This window comes from Alligator mississippiensis, chromosome 1 (genome assembly GCF_030867095.1).
Source record: "Alligator mississippiensis isolate rAllMis1 chromosome 1, rAllMis1, whole genome shotgun sequence".
Lineage (NCBI taxonomy): Eukaryota > Metazoa > Chordata > Crocodylia > Alligatoridae > Alligator > Alligator mississippiensis.
The window spans coordinates 321632324-321650780 of record NC_081824.1 but is presented as its reverse complement, the minus strand read 5'-3'; the positions used below and the strand labels follow the sequence as shown (position 1 = coordinate 321650780).

Below are 18457 nucleotides of genomic sequence, written 5' to 3'. Positions count from 1 at the left end.
TCCTTTTTCTTCTCTCCCTTCTCTTTTTTCCTCCTTTTCTCTCTTCCTGTTTCTTTCCCATTTCTTTTCTCTCTCCACCTCCACACTGCTGGATGCCCTCGTCTTGGAACTTCCATTCCAAGATGTCTAGTTTACTCTCTCTACCCCCAGATGACAGTACTATAGTCATGCAGCAAGTAATCACGTCCCTGCCCATACAGCATTCTACATTCTTCAACATATGCAAAAGGGTAACCAGAAGGATGCACTGTCAAATCAAAGCACCACACTTTTGCTTCAAAGTTTTATTTTTTTATGCAAAGCCAATCAGGAAGCAATCTGTAAAAGTGAAAAATCTCATTTTTACATCTTAAAACTTCTTTCGTACTTACACTCTGGGAAGAGGATTTTTAAGCTGTCTTATTTACAGGAACCTGCAAGCTTCTTTTTAAAAAATATAGGTCTTGATATTAAGTCATTCCTATTTCCCCTAGTAACTAAGCTGTACATTATGCAGTAACTCACTTCAAAGTGCCAAAATAATCAGGGAGTTTCCATTGCATTAACTATACAAGCATTATGTGCTTAACAACAAATAAGCACCAATACAAGAATTACATTCAACTGAGAATATACTGAATGAGTATAGTAGTAAAAAACGTATATTAATATATTAGCCCCTTCACAAACATCCCATATTATTTTTTCTTGTCAAAAATATTACGTTCCTTGGCCCTCCAGTTCCGCTGCTGCTATGTCTGTTTCTTCATCGTTGTATATGTTTTCAGCCTAAAGACACAAAGTAGTTTATTACAATTACAGAAACGCAGTGGGTACATCTGATTAATGGTTTTCTAAACTTAGAGACAATATAGCTACAGACAGAAAAATTCAGAAATAATCCCCACCTTAAAAAAAACCAAAAACACCCATCCTTCTTCCTTTACAAGTGGCAAAAAGCTAGCTTTGAAGACTTTATGTGAAATGGTTAACCTAACCACCAATACTAATTAGAGCATTATTTACCAAAATCAGATTATTCATCTAGCATACATAATCCTAACCAATTTAAGCTCTTTATCCTACACTTTTGGTCCAAGACTCATGTTTAGTTTCAGGCACTGCCCTTTTTCTGAAGTTGCCACTTCCAAAATATACGGAATAACTTAAGTAAATGAAAAGGATAAAATAGATGATCTGTATCTGCATTTAGTTGTCATTTAAAATGGCTGTCATCTTCTGGCTAAGATCACTGTCCCAGGGACGCGGGGCTAGAGGGAAACCCTGGCCCAAACCCAGGGGAAACACCTACTTACCCCTTGCAGGAGTCAAGGGCAGGAGAGGCACGCGACAAGAAACCACCCGCGCGGTTTATCAGCCGCGCATACATTCAGCTGGGGCCGAGTGATGTCAGGGAGAGGTGCCACCCAGCGGAAATAAAGTGAGGCCCCGAGAGCACAGGGAGGCTGCAGGAGGATGCAAGAGCCAGGGAGAAGCCCGAGGCCAGAAGCAGGCACCCACGGGGTGTCTCGGCTTTAGGCAGGGTAAGCTGCAGCAGCGTCGGGAGCAGCGAGGACGAGGAGAGCCGCAGCCGCGTGGATCGCAGCTGCGGAGCCAGCGCCTGAGCTGGTAAGGAGGCGGGGACGGGAACCGCCGGCAAGGGAGCCGGAGGAGGAGCCTGCAGGCACACCGGCGAGGGAGCTGGAGGAGGAGCCGGCAGGGACACCGGCGAGGGAGCCCACAGGGGCAATGGGGCCTCAGGACGTGTAGTCCTCAGGCCAGTGATAAGGGGCTGAACCCACTATCCAAAGTGGCGTTGGCCAGGGTGCAGGGGAGGCTGGAGCCCCGTGAGTGCCCGCCAAAGGCGTGTTGGCACTGGAGGCCACGGGAAGTGGGATCCCTCTGCCGAGGGTCCCGTTGGGGCCGCAGCTGGTGAGTTCCGGGAAGCTGCCACTGTCCCCTGGGGCACCCTCTGGGAACCCTCCCATGGGAGCGGGGCAGACCCAGTTAGCTGCTCGCACGAAGGCAGCCCGGGAACGCCTCTTTGAGCAGAGGCGGGCACAACGTGGTGGCAGCGGTGGGAGAATGGAGGCCCCCGACCTTGCAACCTTCGCCAACATGCAGGCCACGGCTATTGGCCCCGCTGATGTCCTCGGACAGAACTTGCAAGCGTTGACCCAGATCCTGAATTCCCAGCAACAAATGCTAGACTGACAACAGGATTGGCTCCAGCACAGTTTGGCCTCCTTCAAAGTGCCTAAAATGACTAAGGATGATGACCCGGAGGTGTATATCGAGGCCTTCGAGCAGCACGCCCTCACGACCGGGCTCGACAGGAGATATTGGGCCAGCCAGTTGGGAGCCTTAGTAGTTGGCAAGGCCCAGGCCGCCTATCGGGCCCTCTCGAGGGATGATGCCCTAGACTACGAGCACGTGAAGGAAGCCATCCTGTACCGATTGGAGATTAACCCCGAGCACTACCGGTTGTCAGTTCCGGGCCAAGAAGGGACCCGAGGCGAAACAACTGAGAGTGCTGTTGCAGCTTTTGCGGGGCCTGCTGGATAAGTGGGTGAGCCCAGCGGGGCAGGACCGAGAGGCATTGGCGGACCAGATCATCCTGGAGCAGTTCCAGAATGATTTAGAAGAGCGGATGCAGCGCTAGGTCCGACAGCATACTCCACAGACCTGCGAGGAGGCTGTAAGACTAGCTGAGGCTTTTACTGCCTCAGAGGCATACTACCCCAGGGAGAGGAGGAACCAGGGGCCCTCGATGACAGCCCCAAGAGAGCCAGAGCACTGGCGTCCGTCTGGCTGGGGGGCTACCAGGGATACCGTGTGTTTCCGGTGCGGGCTTAAGGGCCATTTTTCCAGGGAATGCCCAAGCCAGACTGCGGAACGCTGGGTCCCAGAGGGCCGAGCAAGAGCCCCAGCAGAGAGGCAGAGAAGCCAAGAGCTCAGCGAACCGATGGACTGCAGCTACACAGCCGGCAGGGAGAACGTGGCTTGGAGACGTCCTGTTGTCAAGGCCTGGGTGGAGGGTCGCCCTGTGCGAGCTACCCTGGATTCGGGGTGTGCTCAGTCTCTTGCCAGGGAAGACTTGGTACAACCGCACGGCCGGCGGACGGCTCCCCCCGTGAGAATAGCTTGCCTCCATGGAAACACCAAGCAGACCGAGCGCCAATGGGTCCGCCTACGGGTGATGAAGTATCAGGGAGAACTCCTGGTGGGAGTGGTGCCCCAGTTAGCATGTGAGGTGCTCCTGGGACGAGAATGGGAGCCAATATACGACATCCTGGATAGGGTGAGGGACGCTGAAGTGGCCCGTAAGAAGATCCAGAACCGGGAGGGCTGGTTGGGTGAGATTGAGAGAAGCGAAGGGTCGGCCAATGAGATGGATGAGGTGGACCTTAGCGACCTTACCAGTAGCCTCCTGTTCCATGAAGCCCAAGAGGAGAATCCAGAGATCAGGGCGCTCTGAGGACAGGCCCAAGGTACCCGAGGGACCCCAGCGTCGTCGCCTGAGGGGCGTCCCCACTTTGAGGTAAGGGACAGTCTCCTTTACCATCTGCGGGGAGATACGAGGGAGGAGACCGAGAGCCCTTAACTAGTAATGCCCGCCCGATTCCGCCCAGCCATTTGGCGGTTGGCACATGCAAGCCCCGCAAGGGGGCATTTGGGCCGGGATAAGACCCTCGCGAGAGTAAACAGGTTGTTTTTTTGGCCTGGGATGGGGGAGGAGGTGGCCCGCCGGTGTGCAGCCTGCCCCAACTGCCAGAAAACGAGGACCGAACTCCCTCCACGGGCACCCCTCCAACCCATGCCCGTCATCAACACCCCGTTCTCCAGGATCGCCTTAGATGTCGTGGGCCCGTTGCCCCGCAGCAGCTCGGGCCACCAATACATCCTAGTCATGGTGGATTACACCACCCGGTGGCAATTCCTCTACGAGCCGTAACTGCCCCGCGTATTGCGGAGGAGTTAATAAAATGGAAAGCCCGAATGGGAATCCTGCAAGAGATACTGACAGACCAAGGGAAGAATTTCATGTCCGGGGTTTTGAAGGCGGTATGCCAGACCCTCCAGGTAAAACAGCTCCGCACCTTGGTCTACCATCCCCAAACCAATGGGTTGGTAGAACGCCTCAACGGGACAATAAAACAGGCATTAGGTCAGTGTATACAAGGGGACCTGCGGAAATGGGACCTCCTCCTTCCGCTAGTATTATTCACTCTCAGGGACACCCCCCAAGACTCCATGAAGTTCTCGCCATTCGAGCTGGTGTTGGGGCATCGCCCGCGGGGTCTCTTACAGGTCCTGAGAGAGGAGTGGGAACGGGGAGAGGGACCCTCCCAGGAGCCAAGGACGTACCAACAGGCGTTCTAGCAGAGAATCCGGTTAGCCCAGGATCTGGCGCAGGAAAACCTAAGAGAAGCCCAAACCCGGCAAAAAGGCCAGTATGACCGTCAGGCCAAAGAGCGAGAATTCAAGCCAGGGCAGAAAGTCCTGGTGCTGCTCCCCACGTCCATGAGCAAGCTCCTAATGCAGTGGCAGGGGCCATTCGAAATTCTCTGACGGGTGGGGCCGGTGGATTATGAGGTTCACAAGCCTGGACACCTTTGGGAAAAGCAGATTTATCACGTGAACCTCCTACGGGAATGGAGAGAACCCAAAGGATGGGCAGCCTTTTCCGAAACCGATAACAAAGACCTGGGACCCCAGGGGTTAGAAGGAGAGATTGAACCCCCTCCGGGAGGAACCCTGGTTAGAATAGGAAAGGAATTGTCTTCTGCTCAGCAACAAGAGATCTGGAGTTTGATGAACGAGTTCCGGGAAGTGTTCCGCGAGGAACCCGGCTGGGTTCGGGGCTTGTGCCACGCTATAAGGACGCCCCCTGGGGCGATAGTGAGGGAAAGGTGGCGGCCCATTCCCCACCATCTCCTGGAGACCATCCGCAGGGAGATCGATTCAATGTTGAGCCTAGGAGTCATTCGGCCTTCTAGGAGTCCCTGGAGGAGCCCGCTGGTGCCAGTGCGCAAGCCTGACGGGTCTTTAAGACTTTGTGTAGATTACAGGTGCCTGAATGCCATGGCGGTTTTTGATGCATTCCTTATGCCCCATGTGGCGGAGCTGATAGAAAGAATAGGGGATGCTCGATATATATCAACCCTCAACCTAGCAAAAGGGTATTGGCAGATCGCAGTAGCCAAGAGAGACCGGATGAAGACGGTGTTCGGCACCCCGTGGGGACTGTACAAATTCATTAGGATGTCCTTTGGGTTGCATGGCGCCGCCGCAATGTTCCAACGCCTAATGGACCAGATCCTGGCACCCCACACCGAGTACGCAGCAGCGTATATAGATGATATAATCATATACACCCGGACCTGGGAGCAGCACAGGAGCGCCCTACGGGCCATCCTCACAGAACTGAGGCACGCCGGCTTGACGGCAAATCCCCAAAAGTGTGCCCTGGCCCAGAAAGAAACCAAGTATTTAGGATTCCTGGTTGGTAGGGGCATGATTAAACCCCTGACCGACAAAGTGGAAACCATCCGCAACTTCACGGCTCCTCAAGGCTGTCGCCAGCTACGGTCATTTTTAGGGCTAACCAATTATTATAGGCAATTTGTACCACATTTCGCAGAGCTGGCAGCACCCTTATTGGAAGCCCTTAAAGGGTGGAAAACGGGGGCAGTCAGATGGACTAAAGAGATGATGCAAAGTTTTGAGAGACTGAAAAAGGCGTTGTGCGAGGATGTTATAAATCACACCCCTGACTTTCAAAAACCCTTTATCTTACAGACGGACGCCTCGGAGACAGCGGTGGGTGCCGTCCTCACCCAGGAAGGAGGGAATGAAAGGCCCATGGCATACGCAAGCCGCAGGCTACTACCAGCAGAGAAAAGGTATTTGACTATTGAATGCGAGTGCCTGGCAATTTGGTGGGCGGTGGACCACTTTCGGTACTACCTGATAGGCAGGGAATTCATGCTGGTGACGGACCATGCCCCACTGAAGTGGCTGAGCACAGCCAAAACCGATAATGCTCGGATCACCCGGTGGGCCTTAGTGCTCCAACCGTAACAGTTCCGCGTAATACACTGACCCGGAAAAACCAGTACAGTGGCGGACTTCTTGTCCAGGTGTGGAGACGAAGACCAGATCGAGGACCAAGGAAGTCAAGGCAAGGGACAACCCAACCCCGCAGGTACGACCCGGATGGGGAACAAAGAAGCGCCCCAAGGCATCTTAAGGGGGGGGTTATGTCCCAGGGACGCCGGGGCTAGAGGGAAACCCCTACTTACCCCTTGCAGGAGTCGAGGGCAGGAGAGGCGCGCGACGAGAAACCACCCGCACAGTTTATCAGCCGCGCATACATTCAACTGGGGCCGAGTGACGTCAGGGAGAGGTGCCACCCGGAGGAAATAAAGCGCGGCCCCGAGAGCACAGGGAGGCTGCAGGAGGACTCAAGAGCCAGGGAGAAGCCCAAGGCCAGAAGCAGGCACCCGCGGGGTGTCTCGGCTTTAGGCAGGGTAAGCTGCAGCAGCAACGGGAGCGGCGAGGACGAGGAGAGCCGCAGCCACGTGGATTGCAGCTGTGGAGCCAGCGCCTGAGCTGGTAAGGAGGCGGGGACGGGAACCACCGGAGAGGAAGCCGGAGGAGGAGCCGGCAGGGATGCCGGCGAGGGAGCCAGAGGAGGAGCCGGCAGGGACGCCGGCGAGGAAGCCCACAGGGGCAACGGGGCCTCAGGACGCGTAGTCCTCAGGCCAGTGATGAGGGGCTGAAGAACCCACTATCCAAGGTGGCGTTGGCCGGGGTGTAGGGGAGGCTGGAGCCCCGTGAGTGCCCGCCAAAGGCGTGTTGGCACTGGAGGCCGTGGAAAGTGGGATCCCTCCAATGAGGGTCCCATTGGGGCCGCGGCTGGTGAGTTCCGGGGAGCTGCCACTGTCCCCTGGGGCACTTTCTGGGAACCCTCCCACGGGAGCGGGGCAGACCCGGTTAGCTGCTTGCGCGAAGGCGGCCCGGGAATGCCTCTTTGAGCAGAGGAGGGCACAATCACATTATGTGATTGTCAAGATCAAATATGTACTGTCATGCTTATACAGGGACTCCTAAGATTAGCTGTAGGATGCCGGTTCTCTTGTATTACTAGACAGGATTAACATATTAGCACATCACACCGAACTGTCCATATCTGCAGTTATTAGCTAAGGATGCAGTCAGAAGTTCTACAGTTTTTAAAAAAGTAAAACCTAAATTCTAGTTAATGCAGCAAATTTTAGTCCAAAACATTGATGCCCATTCTTAAAGATACCAAAAATAAGTTAACACAGAATCAGACAATATGCTCCAAGAATGGAGAGATTAGTAATTTCTAACCTAATTTGTCCTTAACAAAAATAGTCAGTGAAGTTTAAGATTATTCAACTTCATTCTCCATATAAAAGTTAGCCCTCTTGTTCATAAATCTTTGTAATGGCAAGACTACCTTTCCAGTGACACAACACAGTCTGCATCTTAAAAGAGAGTGTGACTTGCTTTTCAGTCATCTAAATCTAAACACACAAGAAGTTTAAAATGTTGGTACTCACCATCTGCCATACTTGCATTATGTTATCCTCAGATACAGAGCAAATTACCCAAGGTTCATTAGGATTCCAACTAAAATCTGAAATCTTGGCAGTGTGTCCTCCATGAATGAACTGTTGAAAAATCTTAGCTTTAGTAATTCACATTTCAGACAACTGTCTTAGAAATTATTTGAAATTTTAAATTCAGTTGACTAGCAAAAAATTACATTCAAAAGTAAGATGCAACCAAAATAGAGTTTTAAGATGCAGCTTTAGGAAAAAAATGTGGTCACATACACCAAAACTAACTATCCATTCATTTCTCATTTGGACTGTTGATGGCATCATCTAAAACAGTACCTCTGCTCACAGCATAACATTTATCAATAGTTTATCAACACACATACTATGATGATGGGTACATAGGCTGCTTCCTGTCTTTTGAAACAGCTCCAGTGTTATATTTTACTCCTAAACAAGATTAAAAGGTATTACTGGCCATAAAAGCCAGGCAGTACTAACTGTTCTCACACAGTTGCACACAAAATGAAGAAGTTTTACCATTTGCTGGAGAACCTGAATATGAATAAAGTATCCTTCAGGTTACTTTCAATTCTGCATTGTGTTCTAATCCACAGCTATACTTTCTACACATCATCTGATCTTGAGTGGTTAACGCAATGGATCTGCTAGAGCAGTCTTTACAGAACACTTTATCCCCAAGGAACATAACGAAACACAGCTTTACCAATCTGGTAACAGCTACTAAGACACAGGAAATGGGAGGGGAGGGGCACACAGGGGAGGAAGGTCACCTGTTCTGCTATTGTGTGGTTTATTACTGTAACAACAAGAAAAAGCAAGCAAGCAAGAGATGCTTCCTAAGATCTAAAAATCTCCAAACTAAACACACTATACACATACCAAAAGTTCAGGAGGCCCATCTTCAGCATCCTCTGCAGACTGCTCTTCTCCAATTTTACTGTAACAGGAATATATTTAAAATTAAATCTAGGAATTTGAGATAAAAAAAGGGGAGAGGTAGGAAATGACTTAACAGAACAGCAATAGAAAAGTCATTTTGTAAGCAACGAAAAGTTAAGATTAGTCCTTTTATGTTTCCTTCTTCAATTAGGGACATTTACATCAATTTATTTCCAATTCCTCCTCCTGCTGTTTGTTCCCTGCCCTTAGTTTTATTCCTCAGGTGCAAGGCATCAATTCTTTGCTGCTACAATTATTGAAAAGAGGATCTGACTTGAATATGACTAAGTAGCAGAACCAAGAGATCCCATAAGACAAAGCAGACTAGATGGCCCACTGAGGTCCCTTCCAACTCTATGAAAAGTTATCTTATTACTAATGAAAATAGAAAAATAATAATTGTTCAGAAAGAAAGCTTATAACTGAGAGAAGCTTAGTAAACAGACATTTTGGCATAATGTTTACTAGTTCTACAAAAACATGAAATGTGACATATGTTTAAATCAATCCAAAATACAAGAGTAAGACTGACTGAATATACTAAATTCTTATCTGCTACCTGAACTTGACTACAGATTTTAAATAACGGAAGGAATCATTGTTCACCTTAGATCCCATACATTAAGCCGACGATCAGTACCACTGGAAGCAAGAATTGTTTCATTATGAGGAGACCAGTGAACCTATTGGGAGACAGTACCTCTTGAAAATAGGATTGCAACATTACTGACTTTCAGTACAAATTCTATATTTTATTATTCATTCTAGATTTGACCAGTACTGCTGTTGCTAAGCAGCCAAGGAACTGATGAAAACTCAAAATATATCATTACTTCCACTTCACTCCCTCCCCCACTCACCCACCACCACCATTTTGGGCAATTTTCCAATTCAGAGGCAGCTTTTGAGATCTTCCATTTCCACACAAAAATTAACCAACCACAAGAAATATACAATTAAACCTCTCTAACACCACGACATATCGAAGTCTTATTGGTTCTATTTTCTACAAAAGCAAAAACATGTCTGCTTGATTATCCACCATCTACGCTCACCGAAAAGGTCACTTACTTTTAAGGCAATGTTTGGCAGAAGAACTGCCTTTTGTTAGTACATTACTGTCACTCCTGAGAGTACACTACCAGTACACTTGAATCAAAACTCTCCTTTTAAGATCCACGTATCTTAACTCAGAATTGACAAAATCATTTCTCGGCATCACACAATCTCTAGCTGCAGCTTCAGAACTACATTTCTACTGCTCAGCAATTGTGACAGAGTTACAACTAATGCAGTGTGTAGCGGGGGCCTATATTATGCAATTAACTGGTCTATCGTGCACTAAAATTTAGACAGGCCGCATGTGCAAAGTAACTCTCACCATAAAAATGACTACTGAGCTACAAAGAGTCAACCAGCTACAAAGTTAGTGCTTGTAAATGTGTAACAACTTTATAGCTGATTTCTATCCAGCTTTAATCTGAACATGTAGCAGGGCCCTAAAGGTGACCCTGAATGATGCAAGTTACCCCTCCCTCCTGGGGTGGGAAGCCATGTAAACAGTGCCTATTAAATGCTTGTATTCCAGTGCAGAAAATCACCTTCCCTGCTTAAGACATGTACCCCCATTCTGAAGGGCTGATTTTTGGGAAAAGGGTGCATATGGTATACAAGCAAATAGGGTATCAAGCCTTAAAAGTTTAGGATCAATGCTAAGGTTCACCCAGAGCTGTCCCCTATCTATAGCAATCCCTGAGGTTCTTCAATTGGAATTATCCTATACAGTCTTGAAGTTATTTTGCACAGAAAGATAAACATGGGTAGGTCATGTCTTTTTCGCATGATTTTGTTTCTTTCTTTCTCCAAATAAAATATCTTCAGACGAACTGAAGAAAAGTGAGAAAACTACTATTTGGACTGTTTATTTTATTCTAACCATATGCAGAAAGCATCCAGAAGAGTTTCCATTGTTTGCTAACTTATTTAAAATATTTTGCATTTTCTTAAGGTTGTTTTTTTTTATTGTAAGCCTTTAAGGAGGTCAGCATACAAATCAAACACATGCCAATTTGTGTTTACTTCTAAAGAAAAACCAAAAAATGGTCTGCTTCATAGATACACTGGAAGAGAAAACCTCTACTTGGAATATGTTGTTCAAATTAAGATTAGTTCAGCAACTAGTTCTTCAAAAGACCTCAACCAAATGTATTACACTCAATTATAATTCCAAATAATTTTCTCACCACTATACATCTTATTTTTAAATATCACTGGTTTTTAATTTCAACCCACCTGAAAGATTTCATCTTTATGAGACTCAAAAGAGTGCAGTTTTAATTTAAGGTTTCGTAGATCCCACAAAGCAACAGTCTGAAAGGGAAAAAAAATAAGAAAAATGTTATCCTAACAACCATTGAAGTTACTGTCCAAAGTGGTTCCTAATTTTAAATGAGAATATATTTTAAGTATGTTAAAATATACATAAGCAAAAAACCTTGTCAGCAGAACCCGTTGCTAGAATGAACTCGCTGTAAGGATTGAAGGACAGGCAGTTGACCTCAGCAGTATGGGCATCTACAGAATGACTTGGCTTGGATGTAGTATTGGACCTCGTGTCCCAACTTTTTTTGGATGAAGGGGTGGGAAAGAGGGAAGCATATAGAAAGAGAGACAACAATCAGATGGGGGAAGCATGTCTTATAAACATCCCTAGGCAGAGCCAATTTTTGCAGCAAGAAGTCTGCTTTTGATACAACTCGGTTTAAGTGGTATACAAACACTGGTCAGAGACTTAGTGATCATGTAGAACAACTACCACAAATGTTTTAATTTAGGTCCCAGAGTAACTTTAAGTAAAATATTTATTTCTGTCTAAAGAGTCTCTCATATACTTTTTGTTGAGTTCAGTTTCATATGAGCATAATTCCTTCCAACTCAAAGCTGACAGATATTCCACCTTTCAAAAAAATCATACAGGGTATAACTTTCTATACTTTTATTGGTTCATTTTTACAGGGAAAGTCTGTCAATTCTTTGTTAAAGAAAACATAGTTTGATTAATCTCTGAAAAGCTGCAAGGAAATAACAAACCTTTAACTGTCAGTTCATCTGAGCCAATGCTATTTACTAGTTTGTTTTAATAAGATGTTAAGAAGGGGTCTTAGACATTGGTTTACAAATCATGTTATTTTAAATATGGCTTGTCTTCCTCAGGTAAAGGAAGAATAATAATTTTAAAACAGAAAAAAATGCAAACCTGGAAAGCTCAGCAGCAGTATGATGGTTTAAGTTACACATAAACAGAACTTGACTTCATATGCAGGTCATTTAATCTCCTTCCACCTACAGGTATAGCCTGTATGTGGCTTTCTCCCTTGCAAATACCAGAACATTTTGAACACCTTGCCTAGGCTGGTGCATTTGTATAAAGGCACTAATAATTGCACAGAATTGTTCAGTTATTCTTCTTTTTCCACTTACATCATAAGTTTCTGATCATCAGCAACAGATCCAAATAAAGATTCATGGAGCAGATGCCATGCCACATCTTCTACTACCGCAGAATGTCCAGTAAAGACTGCTTTTGCATCAACAACTTTGCCTTCTGTTGGTCCTGCACTTATATCCCATAAGCAGACAGTCTGAAGACAAGATTCACGTTTTAGCACATGATGTCATTCACACAGACTTACATTTTCTTGGAGTCCCTTTCGGACAATGTAAATAGGAACAACTAGACTATGTAGTTTTTCAAAAGAAACAACAGCTTCAATATTCAGTTTTTAGAATCAGTAACATGGGGTTGTTAGGTTTGCAGTCTGGGATACCACCATTTAATTAAATAAAATCCTTGTGTTGCTAAAAGCAAGAAAGCAAAAAGAAAGCAAGAGTCAAGCACTTTTTCATTGCTAGCAAAACTGTTAAAAGAAAGAGTGTATATGACAATTTCCACTAGGGCCTCCACCCAGGTAGTCCAGCCTCCACTCCTCAAGAAAGCCAGATTTGCTGCAAAAAGCAATAAAAGGGAGCAAGAGGAAAGTATATTGTTTTTGGAAACGGTAACCCATGAATTTAACCCCATCTAAATTACTTTATTTTTGCTGTTTCTCTTTAGTCTTCAGTATAGGAACAAGCATGTTTAGAAGCCTTTTGGGGGGAAAGCCACAACACTATTGAATATCACTCTGACTACTGCAGAGTACATATTAACTAGCTATAAAGAAGCTGACTCCTTTAAGATAAAAATGTAGACCAAAAACAATGTACTTCCAAGATACGCGGCATTTTAAACATTAAGGTGTTCTGAAAGTCAAATGAACTAAGCTACCAGGAAAGAAAAAATAGTCTCAGGACGTAAACTACCAATGTTCTTTAGTTTTCTCTTGAAAAAAAAGGAAGTTAGTTTCTTACATGGTCATCAGATGCACTGAGAAGGTGCCCACTCAAATTGGAGTTCCACGATAAGCCGTATCCTTCTTTCTGATGTCCCCTTAACCTCAGGTCAGGATTACACTCTCCACTTGGGTCTAAGAAAGAGGTTCTATTATTTCACTAGTATTAGGCTTATGAAACTTTACATTTATCTGGCGGTGCTATTTCTGCATTACAGTCAGAGTACTTATTGTTTTGCTATTAGGAACTACAAGAAAAGTACTTTTTTGCTTTTTCAGCATGACAGTTACAGGTCAGTCCACACAAGTTATTTACAGCTGCAAGTTTGTTTGTTCCACTATTTTAAACATGTATTACCTAGACAAACCTAAGATTAATTCCCAACTAAGCCAATAACTTCTAAATTAGCGCACCAACACAGGAATCAAATACCCCAAGAAACTCAGAGTATCTATAAAAAACAGAACTGTACAGAGGTATGAAAATATGCTCTGCATATACTAGCTTCAGAACTGGAAGTTACAAAGTACACCCCAGGGAATTATGCATAGAAAAATTCAAAATGATGCACTGAGTCCTAAAAGCTGCACATGGCAGCAGGGAGCCAGCCTAGCCTGCTGGCACCTTCAGACCAAACTGGGCTGGCTCCATGCCAGCACATGGGGCTTGTGGCACCACAGGCAACAGCTGCACACCATCGGGCTGGGCAGGCTCCATGCCACCACATGCAGCTTCCCACTGGAGTGCTAGATGCCCATATGGAGGTACGGAGCTGTCTGGCCTGGCCCAATAACGCACAGTTCCCGCCGCAGTGCCGCGAGCCCGTGCTGACATGGAGCCAGCCTGACTAGGTCAAAGGTACATGTCAGTGGGCTGGCTGGGTTGGCTCCATGCCATATGCAGCCCCCAGGACTCAGCCAGAGCCATGTGCTGCTGGGGGGGGGGGGGGGGCAGCCTCTGCCTGCCGCGGCCATGAGTACCCCAAGGACCCACCGCCTGCTGCTGCAGAGGCTGTGCACCATGGGGAGGGGCCACACCCACCTAACAAACCACATGTCCCCCTCCCTCCCCACCACAGGCAGGAGCTGTCTACTCAAGTGCTACAATGCTCAGTGCCTCCACATGGCAGTCCCAGCAGCCCTGCAGAGGTGGAGGCACAGAGCCTGCCCAGGTTAAGTTATGCAAAATTATGTGTAGTCATATGTTTTATGCACAAAACTGCACGGGGCACATAATTGCGTAATTCCCCGCAGTATAACAAAGAAACATTAGCTTGGCACTGGATTCAAACTAACTAGCTCTGAACTCACAGACTTGCATTACAGAGTTTACAGAGCACAAAACAATGCCACTCAGGAATATGACTAAATTAGCCCAGCTACCATGCCACACTAATGCAAATATATAGCTCCTAGTCCTAGAGCTATCGAGCGTATTGCTAACTCCAGATATCTTCGTGCAGCACTGTGTTGCATCTTGTAGATATACCTGCAGGCCCAGATCTTCAAAAAAGTATTTAGAGCCTGAAAACCTTTTAGAACCTGGCCTTTCTGGTTAGTATCAAAATACAATCAACCTGATGGCTATCAAAAACAGATTTCCACTTCAATCCTGGAAGAGACAAGTATTGATTCAAATAGGGTAACTCACCTGGCTTAGAGGGATGTTTAGTGTAATCAAAGACCAGCACATCTGCAGTTGGTGTTTTTGTAGCAATGATGCAGGGGTTCTGGGGCATGTAGCGAGCACGATTTACTTCACCTTCATGGTTAATCTTTATTTCAGTTTCAATTTTGCCTGTTACTGATCCAAAGCCGCCAAATTCTAGATGTTTTTCATAACAAAAGTTCATTAATCACATCATAAATTATTTTGATATACTAAACCCATGTTCTCTAGGTTTTCATGATGTTTAATCTTGCATGAGGCTCATATTAGCACACCAAGCACAACAGACTCTTTAAAACATCTACCTCTTGAAAGTAATGAAACTTTTCAGCTGAATGTAATAAGAGAAAGGAATATTAAAGGCAGTAATTTTCCCCTGAAAAAGGGGAAATCTCTTGCCCAAGCTAGCTGTGTACCAGGTAAGCCTACCAGATGATAGACCCAGTGAAAAAACCTTATTTAAATAATTCTCAAGCTACTACACCTTGTTATCAATATAATTTATACTTAGGTCTTGCAAGACATTTCTGCAAAACGTACCCTTTGTTTAGATTCATGCTAGACATGAATTGTTTAACTTAATACTAGACACGAAAGCCATTTACAGTAAGATTTTTCAGCACTCAACTACTCTGTATAGTGTATGCTAGTAAACAAGTTGCAGTATACACGTATGTTAAAACCAGACATTTAATTAAAAAAAAATATTTCAAGTAAGAATGTAATTCAATAAGATATGCATTATTTACCACTGTGGCTAGAAGAATACACACTGAAAATGCCTGCAAAACCTACCTCCCTTCTCACTATCATATTGAGAGACATCAAACTGATCATCATTAGGAATCTGGACTCTTGCAACCACCAAATGGTTCTGTTCATCAGAGGTGTGTGTTCCCAACACTAACCAGTGAAGGGCATGGTCTTTTCCTTCTGGCCTGCTCGATAAAACAATAGTCATACAAAATAGTCAAAGAGTTCAGGTTTGTTTTTTTTTAACTTATTTTTTTTGCTACAAAGTTTGCCCGTGACACCCAATTGGTCTAGGAGACCAGAGATTAATTCAAAGAGCACTTTTTTTCTGCCATATTAGGAATACTAGTATAAGAGCTTAAGCTGAACTGCAGAGGTTCACAGCACTGTAGACATGACAGATAAATCTTTGCCAAAATTGGAGTGACAATCCCAAAATAATTTTATAATGATTTTCATTACTATGTGAACAGCAGAATTATGACTTTTTATTTGCACAAAAAGATTAAATAAAGGCATTTTGACATTAGTACCTGAGAAGGGCAGGACATGAGATTTTTGTTCTCATGTAAAGATTTTCCAAACAAAAACCAAAAACATGAGTAGCTTAGAAAACAATATTGAATGTTTAAATATGGTCTATTACTAGGAAACTGTTGTGGGGAATAAGTTAGAAATTACAGCAGAACGTGCATTATCTACCAACAACCAAAAAAACATGCCCACAATTTTATGCTGTAACTTAAAAATGGAATCAGGAGACTTCTAGACTATTGTTTCTTCAGTAGCAAATGACAGTTAATAAACTGTGAAAGAAGGTAGCGCCTTAAGACTCAAAGCAATTTCTGTGTTCAAGAAAGCAAAGGCCCAGTACAGACCAAACAAAGCTTCTGGAGGAAAAAAAACCCTAACAGTTCACAATCCCATTGCTATACTGCATCCAATGCTCTCCTCACCCCTGTATGAATAAGCCTCCCATCATGGCAGATGAAACTCAAAAGGGACCATGTTGGTTTTAAGTGATTTACATATTGTGACACTAGCTATACAATTAAAACTAGCTATTTTAAAAAAGTCAAGCCATTAATATGCGAGGTAAGCAGAAGCACTTCACACAAGGGTCTTAGTTAACCTTTCTCTCTCCTTCCCAGCCTCCTGTTCTCAAGTCCTTGCAAGCCCAAATACTTTCACATGCTAAAATAACAATAGATGTAAAGCCATCATTTACACAAACTATGATTTTAGAGGAAAAACAAACCCGCGCCAATTCTCCAATGACTGCACCCCAGCTGTACTGTAAAACACGAGCTACACACACACACACACACACACACACACACCCCCCCCCCCCCCCCCCCCGGCCTTTGACTTTGTTCTGACACCCAGTAGGTATTTATTTCAAGATGCTACTTGGAACATCAAAATGTACAACCGTTAGAGAAAACAGCACAGAGATGAATATCCTCTATCACAGCAGGGGAGGGCAACTGCTTTGGCAGATGCATGGCAACATGAGCCCCACACCCTTCCCTTGCCCCATCAGCTGCTCCAAGATCCACCCCTGCCTCATCAGCTGGGCTGCCATCCCTTTCCTTCCTCTCCCCTCCTCAGAGTAAGGGAGGCTGCCCATGTGTGGCAGTCATGGGGCAGCTATGGCTCCTGGGAGCTCTCAGGAGCACCCCAACTTCTTGATGGACACCTGCAAGGGGTCTAAGCCCCCTCAGCAGGACAAGAGGCCAGCAGGCTTCAGCATCCGTGTCACAGCACAGCTGCCATGGGGTGCCTCTTGCCTCCTGCACAGGTAGAAACAGCCCCACGTGGAACAGGGCAGGGCCGAGGGGCCCCCATTGGAACGTTCCGAGGCGGGGCCGTTAACGGCCCTAGAACGCTCAGGGGCAGGACCGTTAACTGAGGCCCCGCCTCGCGTGCCCGGGGGCAGGGGAAGGGGCCCCGCCTCACCTGGTGACGTCAGGCAGCCACTGCACGGTGAGGCTGGGCCACTCCAACGCGTGGGTCATGACCAGGTCGTAGAGGAAGGGCGTGTTCTTCTTCCACACGCGGTACTCCTCACCGATCACCCGCTCCTCCGCCGGCTCCTCCGCCACTGCCGGCCCAACCGCCGCATCAGGTCCCGGCCAATGGCTCCCTCAAGCTCGAGACCCCCTGTCCTGCCCTCCCCCTTCCCCCACCCCACCTCCCCACTTACCCTCCCGGGTCGCCATCGCGCGAGGGGTGGAGGCGGGGCCGATCTCGCGCCCCGCGCCAGCCGCTGCGCAGGCGCGCTCAAGACGCCCCGCTCCAAACTCGGCTCCCGCCTTCCCACCCGCGCGCATGCGCAGCACCCACCGCCCCGCCTCGACGCCAGGACGCCGCCTGCGCTTGCGTCCGCTTCCTGCGGCCGGCCTCCGCGGAACACAAGAACCCCACCCCCACTTGCCCGCCGGCGACCGAGCGTCGCCTGCGCACGCGCCCTCCTTCCACTCTTCTCCCGCCTGACAGGGCGTTAAGCGCATGCGCAGTAGAGTGCACTGTCGTGGAGGGCGGGGGGAGCCGTAAACGGTGAACGTGGCAGATCAGCGCCCGTTAGCGGGGGGTGCTGGGCACAGCCATTGTTGCTGGGTGTCTGAGAATTTACACCGTCATTTCAACCCTTCTACGATGTACAATCAATAATAGGAAAAGTGTTCAAAATGTACAGTACTTTTTGAGGCAATAATGGAGGCAACTAACATGCAAAACCCGAGTCACGACTCACCGGGAACCCTCTGGGCGTGTTGCTGGTACTCCCCCATGACTACTTGCCTTGAAATAAAAGCATGTTTCAACTTGCATGACCCACACCTCACTCACTCCCTGGCCAGTTGCAGTGAGCAATAAAAAATAAATAAAAAAGGCTTATCTGCATACTTGTTTGCATGTGTCTGCATAATTTTCAGTGTATGATAGTTTTTGAGCAAATATGATAATTTAATATTTAAGACCTGACAATGCACATCACACCGTGGCTCCCGCCTACTTGTCCCTAAGTCACCTGGACTCCTGCCCCCACAGGGCAGCATTGCTGGGGGCTGCTGCCTGTCTCTGAGGGGGCGCTTCAGGATGCTCTTTTT

General features: G+C 46.7%; 1 protein-coding gene across 1 annotated transcript; it reads right to left on the bottom strand.

Annotated features, from left to right (window-relative positions):
* Positions 1-269: 269 nt before the first annotated feature.
* On the bottom strand, positions 270-17669 carry RBBP7 (RB binding protein 7, chromatin remodeling factor). The gene is made up of 12 exons (XM_006259121.4): positions 17554-17669; positions 17307-17451; positions 15390-15532; positions 14577-14750; positions 12945-13060; positions 12015-12175; positions 11029-11155; positions 10827-10904; positions 9141-9217; positions 8475-8532; positions 7572-7682; positions 270-768 (listed from the first exon to the last, which is right to left on the bottom strand). The coding sequence occupies exons 1-12, from the start codon at positions 17567-17569 to the stop codon at positions 700-702; spliced, it is 1275 nt and encodes a 424-aa protein (XP_006259183.2). The 5' UTR covers positions 17570-17669; the 3' UTR covers positions 270-699.
* Positions 17670-18457: the final 788 nt, after the last annotated feature.

What these genes read in the sequence shown, in the direction of transcription:
- RBBP7 (XM_006259121.4), bottom strand. An exon ending in TAAACATCCCTCTAAGCCAG is followed by an intron (nt 13,061 to 14,576) that starts GTGAGTTACCCT and finishes CCTCTTTCTTAG; the next exon opens with ACCCAAGTGGAGAGTGTAAT. An exon ending in ATGGGCCTCCTGAACTTTTG is followed by an intron (nt 7,683 to 8,474) that starts GTATGTGTATAG and finishes ATTTTTCAACAG; the next exon opens with TTCATTCATGGAGGACACAC.